The sequence below is a fragment of the Vulpes vulpes genome, chromosome 4 (assembly GCF_048418805.1).
Source record: "Vulpes vulpes isolate BD-2025 chromosome 4, VulVul3, whole genome shotgun sequence".
In the NCBI taxonomy this organism is placed as follows: Eukaryota; Metazoa; Chordata; class Mammalia; order Carnivora; family Canidae; genus Vulpes; species Vulpes vulpes.
In genome coordinates, this window is record NC_132783.1 from 65,008,537 (window position 1) to 65,024,245 (window position 15,709).

The 15,709-nt window shown below is 47.8% G+C and overlaps 1 protein-coding gene across 5 annotated transcripts in view; it reads right to left on the minus strand.

Moving 5' to 3' along the window:
• The window catches only part of SLC35F3 (solute carrier family 35 member F3), a 442,027-nt gene that overhangs the window by 165,684 nt on the left and 260,634 nt on the right, over positions 1–15,709 (minus strand). The window contains exon 1 of one of the 5 annotated variants that reach the window (XM_026008708.2): positions 8,148–8,502. The exons of the other annotated variants lie outside the window; for them this stretch is intronic. Within the exon in view, the coding sequence (XP_025864493.1) occupies positions 8,148–8,223 (76 nt within the window). The 5' untranslated portion in view covers positions 8,224–8,502. Of the gene's footprint in view, positions 1–8,147; positions 8,503–15,709 lie in introns of those variants that run through there. 5 annotated transcript variants of the gene reach the window in all.

A 15,709-nucleotide genomic window follows, 5' to 3' on the forward strand; every position in this document is an offset into this window, starting at 1 on the left:
AGAAATAACCACACCAATGATTAAATTTTAAATATTCGATGCTATCTCACATGTATGTGCCTCCCATGCATTGCTTATGCCTTTGTTGGAAAGTGAGTCCTGGAGGCAGTTTGCAGAGACAGAACACACAGCAGCTGACAAGTTGTTTTTAAAAACCTGAATTATTTGCTGAGTGTGGATACAGAATTGGGAGGTGAATGAAGGCTGCTTTTCGGGGGGTGGAGTGGGGTGGTGGCCGGCTGCCTCTGCCATCACTACCATGTCAGTAATGACATCTCAGACATCCACACAGGCATTTGCACCCCACTCCCCATTTCCTTGGAGGTCCCCCAATAATCCCCAGGTGTCCAAACAATGCCACCTGATGTAGCAGATTTAAGACAATCCTGGCATGTACACAGCCTCAGGCAAATGTGACATCTGAGAAAATGACTGGCTACAGGTAAGCTTTAAATAAAGCTGTGTGTGCCTTGGGGAAGGAAAAGTCGATGTCTGCCTTGGGAGGGAAGCAAGGAGTGTGTTTCCACCAGTTTTGATCTGTGTGCCCTGCCAGGCATGGCCTGTGCAGCTCCCAGGAACCTTGCCATCTGGGACACAGTGCCTCCATACGCACAGGAGGTACTCACAAACTGGTGATATTGTGAGCTACCAATGACCCACACACAAAACATGGGTGAATACACACCAATCCCCATTGCTGAGGTTCTTCCTGGGTTAGAGGATTCCTTGGACTTGTGTGTGGGCTGGATGGAGTTCAGGCTGGTTCAGGCTGGTGGGGCTCACAGGGAAAGCCACCACCGTTTCCAGGAGGGCAGACTGTGTGCAGAGATGACCCCTCCGGGCAGACTGCAGCTCTGCAGGAAGGAAGGGGAGTGCCCTGGGGCCTTCTCCCCTGGCAGATAGGGGGACAACAGGCCGTATTTTAACTGATGGCATGGATGCTTATTCAGTTAATCTGGAAGAATGAAGCACTGTTTTCTGAACCAACTTCTCAGCAGGGTCAGGCACAGGCAGGACAAAACGTGCTCCAACGAGGATGAATGTGGTATTGGCCTTAAGATATGAAACTCCTCATCCTAAGCTTTATCTTCTACCTTCTGCAGCAACTGAGGCTGATGTCGCTCAGCTAATCCCCAGGCCAGGAGGCTTTTCTACGAAAACACTCAGGCCTGCCCTGGGCAGTACTTGGAAGTTGCAGCTTCTCTCTGAGGTCTTCCAATACCTTTTTTTTTTTGCACCACCCGATCACTTGGGAGTCCTCTCTGGGGGCCATCAGATCCCTGCTGCTGAAGAATCATGGCAAGCTGTACTCACATAGCTGGGTTTGCCTCCCCATGTTCAAATGCAAAGTCACCTCTGAAAGTATGTGCATCTGCATGGATGTGCTTGCGCACGCACATACATACATGCACACATGCACTGGGCATGGGGAAATACACATACAGGCCAAATTTCTTATTTGTCCCAGGTTTCTTTTTCTCAGAGCTCTGCACTCTGAGGATAGCCAGTGAAGGGTTTTAATCAGATAAACCCATCTCTGTTAATGAGTAAGCTGCTTAATAGACTTAGAATATTTCCTGTGAAAGAGCCAATGGAAGATCTATTCTAATCTCCTATCTTTTCGGAGAAGAGAAGGCAGGGCTCCAAGAGGTGAGGCGACATGTCTGGTATATTAATTAGCAAGTGGGGGAACAGGAAAGGAAAGGTCAGGCTCCTGACCCTCGCCCAGCGTTCTTCCCCCGCACATCTTCTCCCAAGTCACACAGTGTCTTAACCAGTGAAAACGCATCCCTCGCCAAAAAAGCTTTTAAGAATTACATCTCTTCTTGGCTCTTCCAATGCAGCTTTCCTGAACCTGTTCCCACCTCTGCAGGCCTTCAGTCCTCATCCAGGATTTTGGGCAGATGATTCCACTTCCTACGTTACAAAGATCAAAGCCGTCAGGTCCCTGACTTCCCTCCCCCACCAGGTCCACATTTCTCTGAGTCTTCATCCATCATTTTCTTACTCTCCTTTTCAAAGCCAACTGCCCCCTTCTCTAGTCTTAGGCATCCCCCCCCACCCCTCCGATGCCCCTCACCCTCTCCCCTTCCCAGTACACTGCTGAGTCAACCACCCTTCTCTCAGGGCAGCCTCACACCTGGGCTGGACTCTGCTTCCTCTGGTTTACTGCAATGCCTGCTTTCTCAAAACTCTGAAGCCGTAGAGGTGCTCTCACTTCCAAACACTTTAACCAGGTATCCACAACTGCTGTTCCTCTCCCTCACCCAGCACTCACCCTTTGCCCTTTGGCTTGCAGACCAGCACCCACTTAAAATGGTTTCTGCAGGAGCACCTGGGTGGCTCCGTGGTTGAGTGTCTGCCTTTGGTTCAGGTTGTGATCCCAGGGCCCTAGGATCGAGTCCTACATTGGGTTCCCTGCAGGGAGCCTACTTCTCCCTCTGTCTATGTCTCTGCCTCTCTCTCTCTGTGTGTGTCTCTCATGAATGGATAAATAAAATCTTAAAAAAAAAAATGGTTTCTGCAAAACCGCTCTCCTTGGCTGGATTTGACACCACATCCCACTCCCCTCTTTCTCGGCTTTCTTCCCGTGGTTTCTATGCTGCCATATGATGTGGGTCCTCTGGTTCTGCCCATCAGGCTTCTTTCCTGCCTGCCCTGTTTTCCGGGTCACCTGCGGCTGTCAGGAAGCTGCGGCTGCCCACTGGCTTCCACAGAGCCATCTCTCATGGCATCAGTCACTTGGCCTTCACCACCTCTTCCTCCACCTCTTGGCCTGCTCCACAGGGGCACCTGAAGCCACTGCCCAAGGCTCTGGCTCAGCCTATCTAAGTCTGACTTCCAGTGTCTCCCTCACCGATGTGCTTCCCCTCCCACCCTTGTGGTTACAGTTGCTGTTAATGGCAACTCTGTTCCCTGAGCTTAACCTTTAGAGCTGTCTTTGTTGGCTCCCTTTCCAGGCCCCAACTGCAACTCTATCTGGGAGACACTTTGGTCTTTTTGATTCTATCCTAAACATCCTTTATTAAAAGAATATTTATTGTGACAGTTGAAAGAGACTTTATGACCCATTTGGAACACGGCAGCTAGAGAAGACTGTCCAATTTTCCCAGACATTGATGGAGTCTCTCCCTGCTTCTATGGCTTTCCCCTTCTTCCCTGCTTCAGTCTACTCTCCTGAGCCCAGCATTTAGGAGGCCTGCGAACCCTGGCCCATTCCCTCATCCCCCAACTTCTGCAGATAATGGGAGTTCGGGCCCCAGCAGACGGCTGGCAGGTTGCCCTTTCCGGCTCTGCACCTGTGTCCGTGGGCTGCCTCTGCCAGGCGTGCAGAGTTCCCGCCCACGACATTGAGGGCACAGGAAAACCTCTAGCATGCAACCCTGATCATGTGGAAGTCCAATTCCAAAGATCATATAGCCATCACCAGGGTCTTGGTGGTAAGGAGGATGCTGATGCCATATCCAGGCTCAGTAGGAAAGATGGTCGTTTGATGATGTCTTTTTGGCAAAACAGAGGGGAATGGTGGCAAGGGAGCTACATAGTGGCTATCTGTGTCCCAGCCAGAAGTGAGCTCGCCCTCTGCTGAAACACACCATTTATTTTACAACCCTTTCATGGAATTAAAAAAAAAAAAATTAGATTCCAACATGTAATTGTTATTTGTATGCATTTGTGACATTTCTCACCTTTTGGAAGCTCTGTTGAGTCAAAGTTTATTATTTACTCCCCTGGGCATCTTCAATAATATCTGGTTCATCCTCAGTAATATCTGAGTAGGTAACATATTTGTTCAACATGTAAGTGACTTTTGCTATTGAGGTTTCAGGTCTAGGACAATCCAATCTGGGAAACATTTTTGGGTACAGGAACACTCTGGCAGCATATTTTTCAAGATTCCTCTCAGATTGGACTAGCAGGCCTCGTCTCCACTTACACAATAATGGAGCATCCCAGGATGACAGCCCTACCCCATTAATAGAAACAAAGCAGTCACACCTCCACCGGAGGTGGCTGAGACAGGCCAACTGTCCCAGGAGCAGAGGTCCTAAGAATATCAGCAGCAGGGAGCCACGGGGATGAGCCCACAAAACAGTGAGCCCCCGGGCCGATCCAGACTTCTACATCATATTGAAGTGGGGGAGCTTCAGTGAGCAAACTTCCTCAGCACTTGCAAAGTGCCAGAAGCAGATGTACTTCTCATTGCTTCTCAAATGGAATGCAGTTGTACAATGGTGTTGCAACATTCAGAGCCAGGTAGATACGGATATGAAGCCACTTGCTGTCCAACTGCATGACCTTGCAAGAATGATCTCTCCGACACTCAGCTTCCTTATCTGTAAATTGGGGTGCTTATCCTTCCTTTGGGAGAAATAGCAATAGGGTAGCAATCTCCCCAAAGTGCCTGCAACATGGTAGGCTCATCAGCAAAAAAGATTATTCTCATAGGTAGAGGGACTATCTAGTCACGCTCATTTCCATATGCGAGAACACATTCCCACTGAGCTTCAATCACTCGCCAAAGTTGCCAAAGTTACTTGGCTCAGCATGAGAGGCGGGCACTAAACCTGGTCTATCTCATTGCAAAGCCCTCATTCTTCCCATCTTACTACATGCTGCCTGCCTCTTGGGGAAATGTATTGTACTGTGTTCAACTACTGATTCCTACTGAATGTAACTGCATCGAACGTGGATTAGCTGGTGGTGAACATAGATGATCCCTCAACTAAAGATGTGTTACTGATCGATATTCAGTGTCTGAGTCTGATGGGAAGGAGAGGAAAAAGATATGAGAACAAGATATACTGTAAGATGGGACAGATGCCATCAACCTGGCTGGAAACCACTTTTCAAGACTCAAGCCCTAACTGGGGCCCAGCTGCTCTCTCCTCATGCTTCCTGGCCAAGCCTGTGCATACACCATTCCTTCTGCCTGAAACAGCCTTCCCGCCCTTCTGTGCCTAACAAGTTTTCTCACTTCAATTACAACACCTCTACCTCAGAAAGTTCCTTCTCAAAGAGGCCTCCTCCTCTTCAGGAAAGTCTTCTACTTAAGAAGGCCTCCTCAGACAGGCCTCCTCCTGCTCATAAGGTCTTCTCCTCAAAAAGGCCTCCTCCTCAGACAGGCCTCCTCTTTAGGAAAGTCTTTCTCTTCAAGGAGGCCTCCTTCTCAGATAGTCCTCCTGCTCAGGAAAGTCTTCACCTCAAGAAGGCCTCCTTCTCAGGAGGGCCTCCTCACATTACTCAATTATCAGTATCCCTGTGACACTCTATTCTTACCTTTGAACCGGAACTTACTGTCTTATACGAGAAAATATATCTGTCTGAATGTCTCTTATTTTCTAGACTAAAACTTCCTTAAGGGAACAAAGCTAATGTCCATCTTTGTAATTCTAGGGCCTTGCTAAATAGACAAGGGACATGAAGTAGGATGGAGTAAGGTTGGATGAGGTATTTGTTGAGTAAATGAAGTCATCTTGTCCATTTTTCTCTGTTAAAGTTCAACTAAGTACTGCATTTTCTATTTTGGTTTTATACGTATTGCATGCTGGTGCCTTCTTGCCTCCCCATAGAAGACGCACTCCAAAACCTAATAAATCTTCCTTGTTGGCTGTGTTCTGTCACTGTAGCCTGTCTGCCATCCACACAGAAACAGCTACAGTGTGGGGACCACCTTGCCCTGTGCATCCAAGGCAAAACAAAATGATTCAGCACTTCCACAGCAAGCACACGAGATGCAAATGTTTCAGAAAATAAACCAAAACCCAAACTGAACAAAAACACCAAGGAAAGAAAAAAAACAGGCAGAGAAAAAAGTGCTACACATGTGCCCAGGCATACCAAGGGCAGGTTTTATCAGGCCCTGAACTGAAGACCTCTGCTGACATACGCTTAGGGATCCCATACAAAACAGGAACTGGGGGCCTTCTAGTTTCACTGAGACTATGTAGATGCTTCTGGATACCATCCCCACACATGTACTCCTTGAGAACAGCAAGAAGGTATTTGTTGAAGGCGCAGGACAATCTGTGACAGGAGGACTGCCAGACATTTATTAAGCATTTACTGTGTGCCAGAGAGGTGCTGGGTATTATCACCTCTCCTACCTCAGTGCATTCCCAAAAGTCAGCTGAGGTAGGTTGTTACTTTTGTTTTACCAGGGCTCAAACTAGGTGATGGAGGCTCAGCATTTATGGTTTACACAAGTCCAACTGTACAGGAGGAAGAGCACAATCTTGATCCCCAATCTCTCTGATTCTCTGTCCACTAACCACACACATGTGCGTGCACCTGTTGGTTAAGAAAACTCAGTCCATGGCTTGCTAACCTTGTCAGCGTGGACAGGAATCTCAAAGCTCACCTGACAGCAGCCCTAAGGGAACCGGGGAAGGTATCTCCAAGTGAACCTGGATCTGGAATGTCACTCACTGCCTCCTGCAGCACCTCTGGGGGTCACGGCACCCAGCCTGGGTGACCTCACCATCCGTGTCCAGCCTAACTCCAAGTGCAGCTCAGACCCATCCTGCACAATGGGCTGCGGATGACCAGGAGTGGCACTGCTGGTGGAGAGCAGCCTGACTTGCCTTACTTAGAAGGTGGAGGTGGGGTGACTTCCCACAAAGTCCCCAAGAGTGAGTAGACAATCCCACCTCCCCTAAGGGAAATACCTATCTACCCCTTCTCCCCCCTAGATGTCCAGATGGACATCTGGATGCTATCCTTGAGAAGACTTGGAAGTGCCAAGCCCCTTAGGAAAGTTGGCACATGCACTAAATTCAGGTGTAAGTGACAGATACCAAGTCTCTCCTGAGATTGGGATGGGGGAGGCGAAGAGACAGCTACATGAAGGGGGAAAATATCAACCTTCTATAGACAGAAAATGATGAAAAGGGTAAGTAGTGCAGAATAATGTTCTGAAAGGCATGGGTTTGGGATCAGAGAGCCTAGGATTCCATCCCTGTTTCACCACCTATTAGTGATAGGTCTTGGACAAGTCAATCCAACCTTTCCAGGTGTCACAGTCCTCATGTGCAGGATGGGGTAATGGTACCAGTATGGCTCCTGGCAGACCTCAGTGCATGGGCTGCATGTGGAGCACACAACTGTCCTGCTAGCTTCTATCTGGTTCTTATTGGTTCTGTCTCACTGTAAAAATAGGCGCTTGCAAGGGGATACAGGTCTGGGCTCTAGGCTGTAGTCCCAGAGCACCGCAGAAGCCGGGCTTTCCCTTACGCACTGGTTGCCCTGGGCTCTGTAAGTTCAGGGTAAGAGGGTCTGGAATGGAGGGGGTCTGCCTCCCCAGCCACCCCACTGGCTGGTGGCTCCTTCCCAGCCCTGGCTTGGCCAAACTGGCCAGCTCTACAGAGACTGGTCATCCCATCTCCTGTTAGAAGCAGTTCAGGACTAAGAGTGCTCTGTCTCTGCAAACCCCCTGCGCCCCCTTCAGAAAGGAAGGTCTCCTTTACTACCACAGAATGACAGCCTTGTCCGAGTGTCTGTGTCTTTCCCCTGAGTCCCAGAAAGGACCTGTTTACAGGCTGTTGGTGGCTTCTCGCTCACCTGCTCGCCGGCCCATTCCCAGGTTGCTGGGCAGTCACATTGCTGGTGGGCTGGTAGGCTTGAGGGGCTGGAGAGAGGACCTGGCCTCCGGCAGTATCTCCTGCCTCCACCCGCGGAGCAATACCTCTGGTCTGCCTGGGGGTGGGGGTGCGATTGGAGGGGTTGCTTCAAACCCAGGGGATTCAAGTGGTGTGTGTGTGTGTGTGTGCACGGCTGTGCATGTGTGGTGGGGGTGCTGGAGAGCACTGGTTAGTGTCTGCAAGACCCCTCCTCGGGCCCCAGCTGGCAGGTGCCTCAGGACAGGATGGGCAGGAGCTCAGACCCCCGCTGCCACTGTGGCTGCCAGATGCGCTCGGGGCCACGCAGGAAGGGGCCAGCCCTGTGTCCCGACAGCACGGGGACAGCCCGGCCGGGAGCTACGGAGCTGCCCCCCCCCCCCCGCCCCCAGAGGCAGCATGGGGCGCTGCACTGCGGGCGGCTGTTCCTGGGGAGCGAGCAGCACCCACGGCCAGGCAGCCCGCGCAGGGTGGCGGCCCCCCGCCGGGGTGCAGAGACCTCTTGCCAGCCCCCGCCGCCCCGGCCGTTACCTTCCACTTTGGTGAGGGTAAGGACCGGACTGTTGCAGGCGCTGAGCGGGGCCACCCGGGCCGAGTGCTTCTTCATGATGAGCCGTCCGCCTGCAGGAGCGCCGCCGCGATCGCCTACATCCTGGGGCCGGCCGGGCGCGCCTCTCGGGTCGGTCCCGGCGGCCTCGGCCGCGGAAGAGCGCGAGCGGCCGGGCGCTCAGGCCCTGCCCCGGGCTGCCGGCCGGCTCCCGTCGCCGCGGCTCACTGCGGCGGCCGCCCCTCCGAGCGCATCTTCCCGGCCGCGCAGCCACTCTGCACGCACGCCCACAGCTCCTGCCTCGGCCGTGGCTGCCAGCTCCAACGTCACGTACCAAGTGCGCTCCCCACGCCCACCCCGGGCTCACCTGCTCCGCCCCCCGCCCCGGCCGCCCAGCCCCGCAGCCCCGCGGCCCCGCAGCCCCGCAGCCCCGCAGCCCCGCAGCCCCCGGGCCCGCCCCGCTCCTGGCCCGGTCCCGGCCGCTGCCCCCGGCCCCCCGCCCCCGCCCCCGGCCCCGGCCCGGGCCCCCGGTCAGCTCGGCCCGCACCACACCCCCCCGCCCAGGGGAGGGGACAGCGGAGAACTTGGCCCCGGTGTCTCAGGAGGTTAAAAAGCAAGGTCGGCTTCGGTTTGAGAGCTGACTCTTCCTGCACCAAGTCCTGAACTGTGGTTTACAGGAAGAAGTCAGAGGAAAAGCAAAGCTTCCCGTGACTTGCGTTCCACTTTTTTGAAAGAGATGGGGGAGCACATTATTTTGTCTGGCTTCAGTGGGCAACGATTTGGGGGGAGGGGAGCGGAGGAGATGCAGAGTCCATACGGCAATGTGGGGCAACAAGAAAACCAAAGCTTGAGATTTCTGTTCCTGCCTCCGCTGCCTGGTCCGGCAAGATCCAGCTCCCTGGAGGTGGAGAAAATGTCATTTCTGCCCAGCTCCCAGGTACAGCCTCAGCCCAGTCTGGCACTTCCTCTGTAGGCACTAGTCTCAGTGCTCCCACCCAGACCCAACGGCAAGCTACTGGCCAATGATGCGTGCTAAAAAACCAATGACATCCCTATTGCATCACTGGCCGGAGTGATCCTTAAATGACCAAGTCCCAGGGCATTTACCCAATGATAATGCTTCGTTAAAGGTGCCCTGCCACCACCCTGCAGGTAGGAGGCACAGGGCTTGTGCAGTCCCAGAAGTCTACAAGGCTTTATGGACATATTACTCATCCCTGCCCAGACATCAGTTTGGGTCCCAGCCTCCTCTGGGAAACTGAAGATTCAGTGGTCATTCAAGATGGGTTTTGTTTTTGTTACATCCTTACCCAGTTTGAGAAACTTCCACTCTACTTGGTTTCCTGTCTCAAAGTTGATATTCTATTGCACAATGCAATTCTCGACCCCCAGAAGGGTAATCAGTGGAGTGGTAGAGGCAAAGAGTGACAGTAGAGCAATAGGTTCTGGTGACATCCACCGGCATCCCCCTAGGTGCCTGGCAGGAGTGGCAAGTTGGCTTGTTATTACTTGCCCTCTTGAACATCCACGATGAACAGAATGGCCCCTGGTTTCTGAAAGCCCAGGGCTTCTCAAAGTTGCTTCCTCTTCATCACTGTAGCCAAGGGAAGGATGTTAGGGTCTCTTCGGAGCCCTCTAGTGGTAGCCTCTACATTATCTGCCTCTCACAAGGAACTTGTCCCAAGACCCCTAGAAATGACACTTTAAATCAAGAAGCTATTCCCTTCTTTGTAAAAAAAAATTTTTTTTAATTAAAAAAAAATAAAGCCTAGCGAAAAGAATTTCATCTTATATAAAGAGGACCTTTGTAATACAACATATTTCACCAAGTTCATCAATCAACATTTATTATATAAACAGTAACTAAAACAGATACCACAGAGAACAATACCTATTTGCTGAGTACTTAGTATGCATCAAGTTCCATGTTGATTTATTTTATAGAAGTCATTTGATTATTCACTTAACAAAGGTCTGTGAGATCCTGGCTACCTTGTTTTATAGATGGGGAACCTGAGGCTAAGAGGAGTCATATAAAATGTCCCAGATCATAGACTGAGTAACTGGCCAACCAGGGATTCAAATCCCAGCCTGAATGAATCAAAAAACCTAACTCACTAAATACACTTACAAAAACCTGCCATGCAATTCTCTTACGTTATAGATGCAAAATGCAAACATCCCACTTACCTATTCCAGTTCAGGTGGGAGATACCAGTCAAATAATCCATAATCCATTTCCTTTCACTTGAACATGGTTTTGATTGATTTCACCATGCTCTTGTACCTCCTAGAGTCTGAGTCTCCCCAACACTTCAATTTTTAGCCTATGTGCTGCCAAAGCAAACACTTCCAGCACTTCAAATTACCTGCCCACATTCTACTGGGAAACTCACAATAAAAGTGCCCAATAAATATTTGTCTTTTTTTTTTTATATATACCTGCTTTCCATTTATTGCAACGTTGTGTGTAAGTTAAATAGATGATTAAATATTGTTAAATACTCCTGTCATTGACTTCACTCTTTAAGTAATTATACCTCAACCCATTTCCCCCTACAGGACACCCCAGAACGTTCTGATACCTGAGAGGACATCACTTCCTTGTGTCTGTCAACTTCTGCTTATCAAAGAGGAGGTACTTATTGTTATCTCAACTTCCTCTCCTTAATTTTAAGAACTGAATGCTGTTTCTTGTTTTCTTCTTCTTTTTTTTAAAAGATTTTATTTATTTATTTATTTATTTATTTATTTATTTATTTATTTATTTATGAGAGACACACAGAGAGAGGCAGAGACATAGGCAGATGGAGAAGCAGGCTTTCTTCAGGGAACTCGATGCAGGACTCTATCCTAGGACCCCAGGATCACTCCCTGAGCCAAAAGCAGATGTGTAAGTACTGAGCCACCCAGCTGTCCCTGTTTCTTGTCCTCTACACTCAACTCAATCAGCTCACACTTGCTGTTTCAGCCAAAAAAATCTCCCCTCCCCCCACCAATATTCCCTATAGTCCTTTTTAAAACAGGAGTCCCTGCTGCTTAACCTATGAGAAGTGATACTTTCAGTGTACACCTTTGTTGGGATTGAGTGTGATGAGGCTGCATAGTTAAAAACTCACATAAAGAAAATTACTCTAGAATGTTAACTGTGTGCCGGAATATGATCAGACACCAGTATTTTGAGAAGTCCAATAATTTAAAACACTATGTTAGAGTGAGGCTACCCTAATCTAACTCAGGAATACCTAGAAAATCACAGAAGTTCCTCACTTAAAAACTCAAATCTCAAATTACACACACAAAAAACGTTGCTAATAATGCTTTCAATAAAGACAGAGACATGAGGGTACCTGGGTGGCTCAGTAGTTGAGCATCTGTCTTTGGCTTAGGTCATGATCCCAGAGTCCCAGGATCAAGTCCTATATCAGGCTCCCTGTGGGGAGACTATCTTTCTCTCTGCTTATGTCTCTGCCTCTCTCTTGGTATCTCTCATGAATAAATAAATGAATAAATAAATAAATAATCTTAAGAAAGAGAGAGAGATGATCCCTAAGTATCAATGGAAACAACCCTGTATATATAGTAGGCAAGAGGATGGTTCACTTGACCCTGTTCCTTTTTGGAGAATGTTGGTGGGCTAGTAACTGAATGATGTCATTTGGTAGATACTTGTCTAGGAGTTTATCTGAAAAGAGGAACTGGGGTGACTTTTTCAAGGTCATATTCATTAATGTCATCTTCTTAAAAGGTATGGTACAATGGTTTGCTCATCAAATACGGCATTTCTCAGCTGTACATGACATGGTATCTGCTGTGATAGAAGAATGTTCTTTGTCACTAACCCCCCTCTTTGCTTTCTTTTTCTCTTTGCATCGATGACATTGGGGAGGTAGGATATTTAATGGCAATTTGTGGCATTTTGGTATAGCAGGCTCCTAAAGAATTGGTGGGTTTTGTGTTCTTAAAGCATTATGGTCCAAACACTGAAGCAAGTTCACTGAATAGATACAGAGAGTAATAAGCCTACGATGCAGAACTTACATACCATGAGTATGAGTGTTATATTCCCTGACCTGCCCACAACAGCCTCTTTGCCTGCCCCCCACTTCCCACTCACAAACCAAAGAGTAAGGAAGTGAAAGAGGAGTCCCAGATAAGAAAGAAGACAAATCAGTCAGTTTCTCGTATGATGTATGACCAAGAGGCTACATTTAAATTGCAACTTCAGGTGGGGGCCTCATCATGGCCCTTTAGGAAGAGAGAGGCAGACAACCCAGGGATGAATCATCAGGAAGTGGGTAGCTCTAAGGCTTTGGCTGATTCCTCAGGTTCTGGAGGCTTATGACTTTTCTTTCTGGTACTAGGCTCCCAGGCCTGGCTCTATATTCAGGCTCTAGCTTCCCTAAATAATTTATGTTGCCCAAACAACCTGTTCTGGTCTTCTTGGACTGAGTCATACTTCTGCTGTCCATGGTGATCATTAGCCTATCCTTTCTTCTGTAATGTATGTGAGTATCTACAGACACACTGCACTATTCCAAAAAGGTATCCACCCAATCCCCTTGGTGGAGTTAAGTAATACTCATGATTCTCTTGAGTCCAAGAGACATGAAAAAGCCCTGAATAACAGCCAACAACACCTTGGGTTTGAGCTCCAGCTCTGCCAAAAAGAGTGGCCAACACTGAGGGGTCACTCAGCCTATTCTGGCCTCAGTTTCCCAGCTTGGGCACAAGACAGACCTCATTCGGAGTTTTCAAACTGTTTTTCATGGTCTCTGTGCAAGTCAATTCTACTTTTATATGTTGGGGTTCCATGTTAGATTTAGTTTATAAAAAAGTTATCACTGTAAAAAGAACGTTTTGAAAATCATTGACTGACCAATCTCTCAGGTCTCATTTGGCTTTAAAATTTGAGGTGTATGAAATTATCTTCCAAGATAAGACAGTTATCACTGCTTCCAAAGATATTAAAAGAATTGTATCCTTTAATGAATATTTAGTTAAGTAGACTCTTGCTTTAAGTGGTTTTCTCACTTTTTTGACATAGTCAGAAATAAATTTATCTTTGTTAAAATGCATAGAGTTTCACACTAACAAGGATGAATTTTACTGTTTGTAGATTATATATCAATTTAAAAATTGGCAAAAATATTTTGTATATATATAAACACATATATAACTGATTTGAATATTTAATAAATACTACCCTTATCATGCATGAACTATTCTATTCTATTCTATTCTATTCTATTCTATTCTATTCTATTCATTCCATTCCATTCCATTCCATTCCAATTTATCTTGTTCTGTTCTTTCATTGCAAAAAAAAAAAAACAAAACAAAAAAACTGCAGATTGTAATCAAGTAAGTTGGTTTTAGTATGATCCACTTGTGGGGCATAATGCATGTGGTTTGAAGAATACAATTAAAAATTACATTCTTTTTAAGTTATGTGGAGAGCTTTACTTCTTCAAAATAAATAATAAAAAATTTAAAACTCAGCTAAGGTTTTCAACAGTCAGAAAACAGACCACTTCAATTAATTTACTCTGAAATATTAACACTATTTGATAGTCCTTCACAGTATTAAATAGTAAGAATAACAAATTATTTTTGTGGTTACCAATGTTCAAAAATAATCACTTAAAGTAGTTCCAGGAACCAGAAACGGAGTTTTACCCAAATAAATCAGTCTGTAGCATTAGAAGCTTTCAAAGTAGAGCATGCATTGGTATTTCCAATAGAACAGAAGATCTAACGATTGAGGGAAATTAACTCCATGCATTGGGCAGCTCATTCCCCTGATCTGGCAGGAATAATTGATAACTTTTTTTCAATAACTCCATGTGTAAGTTCAGGGAAACAAGAACCATTAGATCACTTGGTGGCCTTTCCCATCTTCACATGTTCCTTCTTCAGCATTGTGCATCACCAGGACAAGCTCAGGCTCATCAGTGTCCCACTAGGATTCTTCCTCTTTTGCTAGAAAGAAATGTCAAGATTGCTTTTGCAGACACAGCCCCTCCAGGCACCTCCATGACTGCTCCATGGTGACCAGACAACAGGTAGTGGCCATTCTGAGCCCAGAGTCAGGATCATGATGAACAAAAAGACAGGCACAGAGATGGAAATGGGATGACTCTTCACTTCCTTTGTCTATCCTAGTCAAAAGCCTGTCCTGTGTCCAGTGGCAGACACCACAGGGTGGCCCTATGCAGGATCAGGCCTTGGCATGGTGGAATGGTGGGAGCTGAGAAAGGGCAGCTGCCTGAGACAGCAGCAGGGCTAGGAAGGACACCAGGGGTAGGCTGGGGCTCCCATTCCTGTGATCTTCAGAGACCTACCTAGATGCCAACACAGATAATCAATATAGAGAAACTACATGATGTCTGGTCCCCAGAAGTTACTCAAGAAATGATCATTCTCTTCCACTTTGGGAAATGAACAGGCCAGCTTCCACAGATCCCTTCCAACACTGTGGATCAGTAGGCAAAGGGGGCGCTGCTTAATCAGTGGTTTCATCTGGGCAAGTTGTTTAATCTCTCCCTGCTCAACATTTTATCCTTACAATGGAGATAATAGTATCGGGTACCCTCCAGCATTGTTGCAAAGATTAGGATAAGTAACACATGTAACCTAAACAGAAGCGCACCTGGCAGAAAGGCAGCACTCAGAACACAGAGTCATTATTTCCAGACTCTCCCACTAGGTTCTTTAATGGGGATGGGCTCTGGTTTGTTGCATTTCAGATGCCAAGCACCATACACAGCTTACAAAGCAAGTGCTCAAGACTTGAAGCTTCAAAGGGAGGGAGGAAAAGAGGGAGGAAGGAAGCAAGCAAGCAAGGGGCATGTTCATAGAACCTAGAATTCTGGAGTTTCCTAGAATTGTGTGCTTCAACTGCTTCCCAGACTATCCCTTTGTACCTGCATGGGAACAGCAGTGACAAAGCCAAGCTTGTCAACTCCATTCTGCTCAAGGCTTTCTGCCCCTCGCTGGCTTCATCCCAGAGGAAGTGCTCTGGAGACCAGGACACTGGACTCAAGGTGAGGAGAGAGATCTGATGCTATTTAGTTCAGAAATAGCTGCTTGCTGTGTTCCGGATGATTCATCGACCACAGCTGGACTCCAGTCTGATTCCTCTGCTCTTTCTCCTCTGTGGAGTGGGAATTAGAATACTGACCTACATCAGATCCTTGTCAATGCCAGCAACAGACTCCCTTGGCTAGTATTTGTTTCCAAGGGTGAATCAAGGGGATTGGCCATCAGACTGGCTTGAAAATGAGAAAGATGTATAGGTTTGGGAAGGCGCCTGCTCTACACTTTAGTTCCTAAGCACAGGACAGGCCAGGATCAGCAGGCAAGGGTCATGTTCACGGAGGACAAAAGAGGTTCCAAGTTAGGCAGATAGGGTTTCAGAAATCCTGATCTCTGGGAGCAGGGCCTCCTTTGGAGTCAGGGAGCTCTTTGCACTTCTCTGAAGGCAGTGATCACCTCTGTCCTGCCCTAGAGTTACCTGTGTACTTGCTTCAGCTTCTTGCTGGCC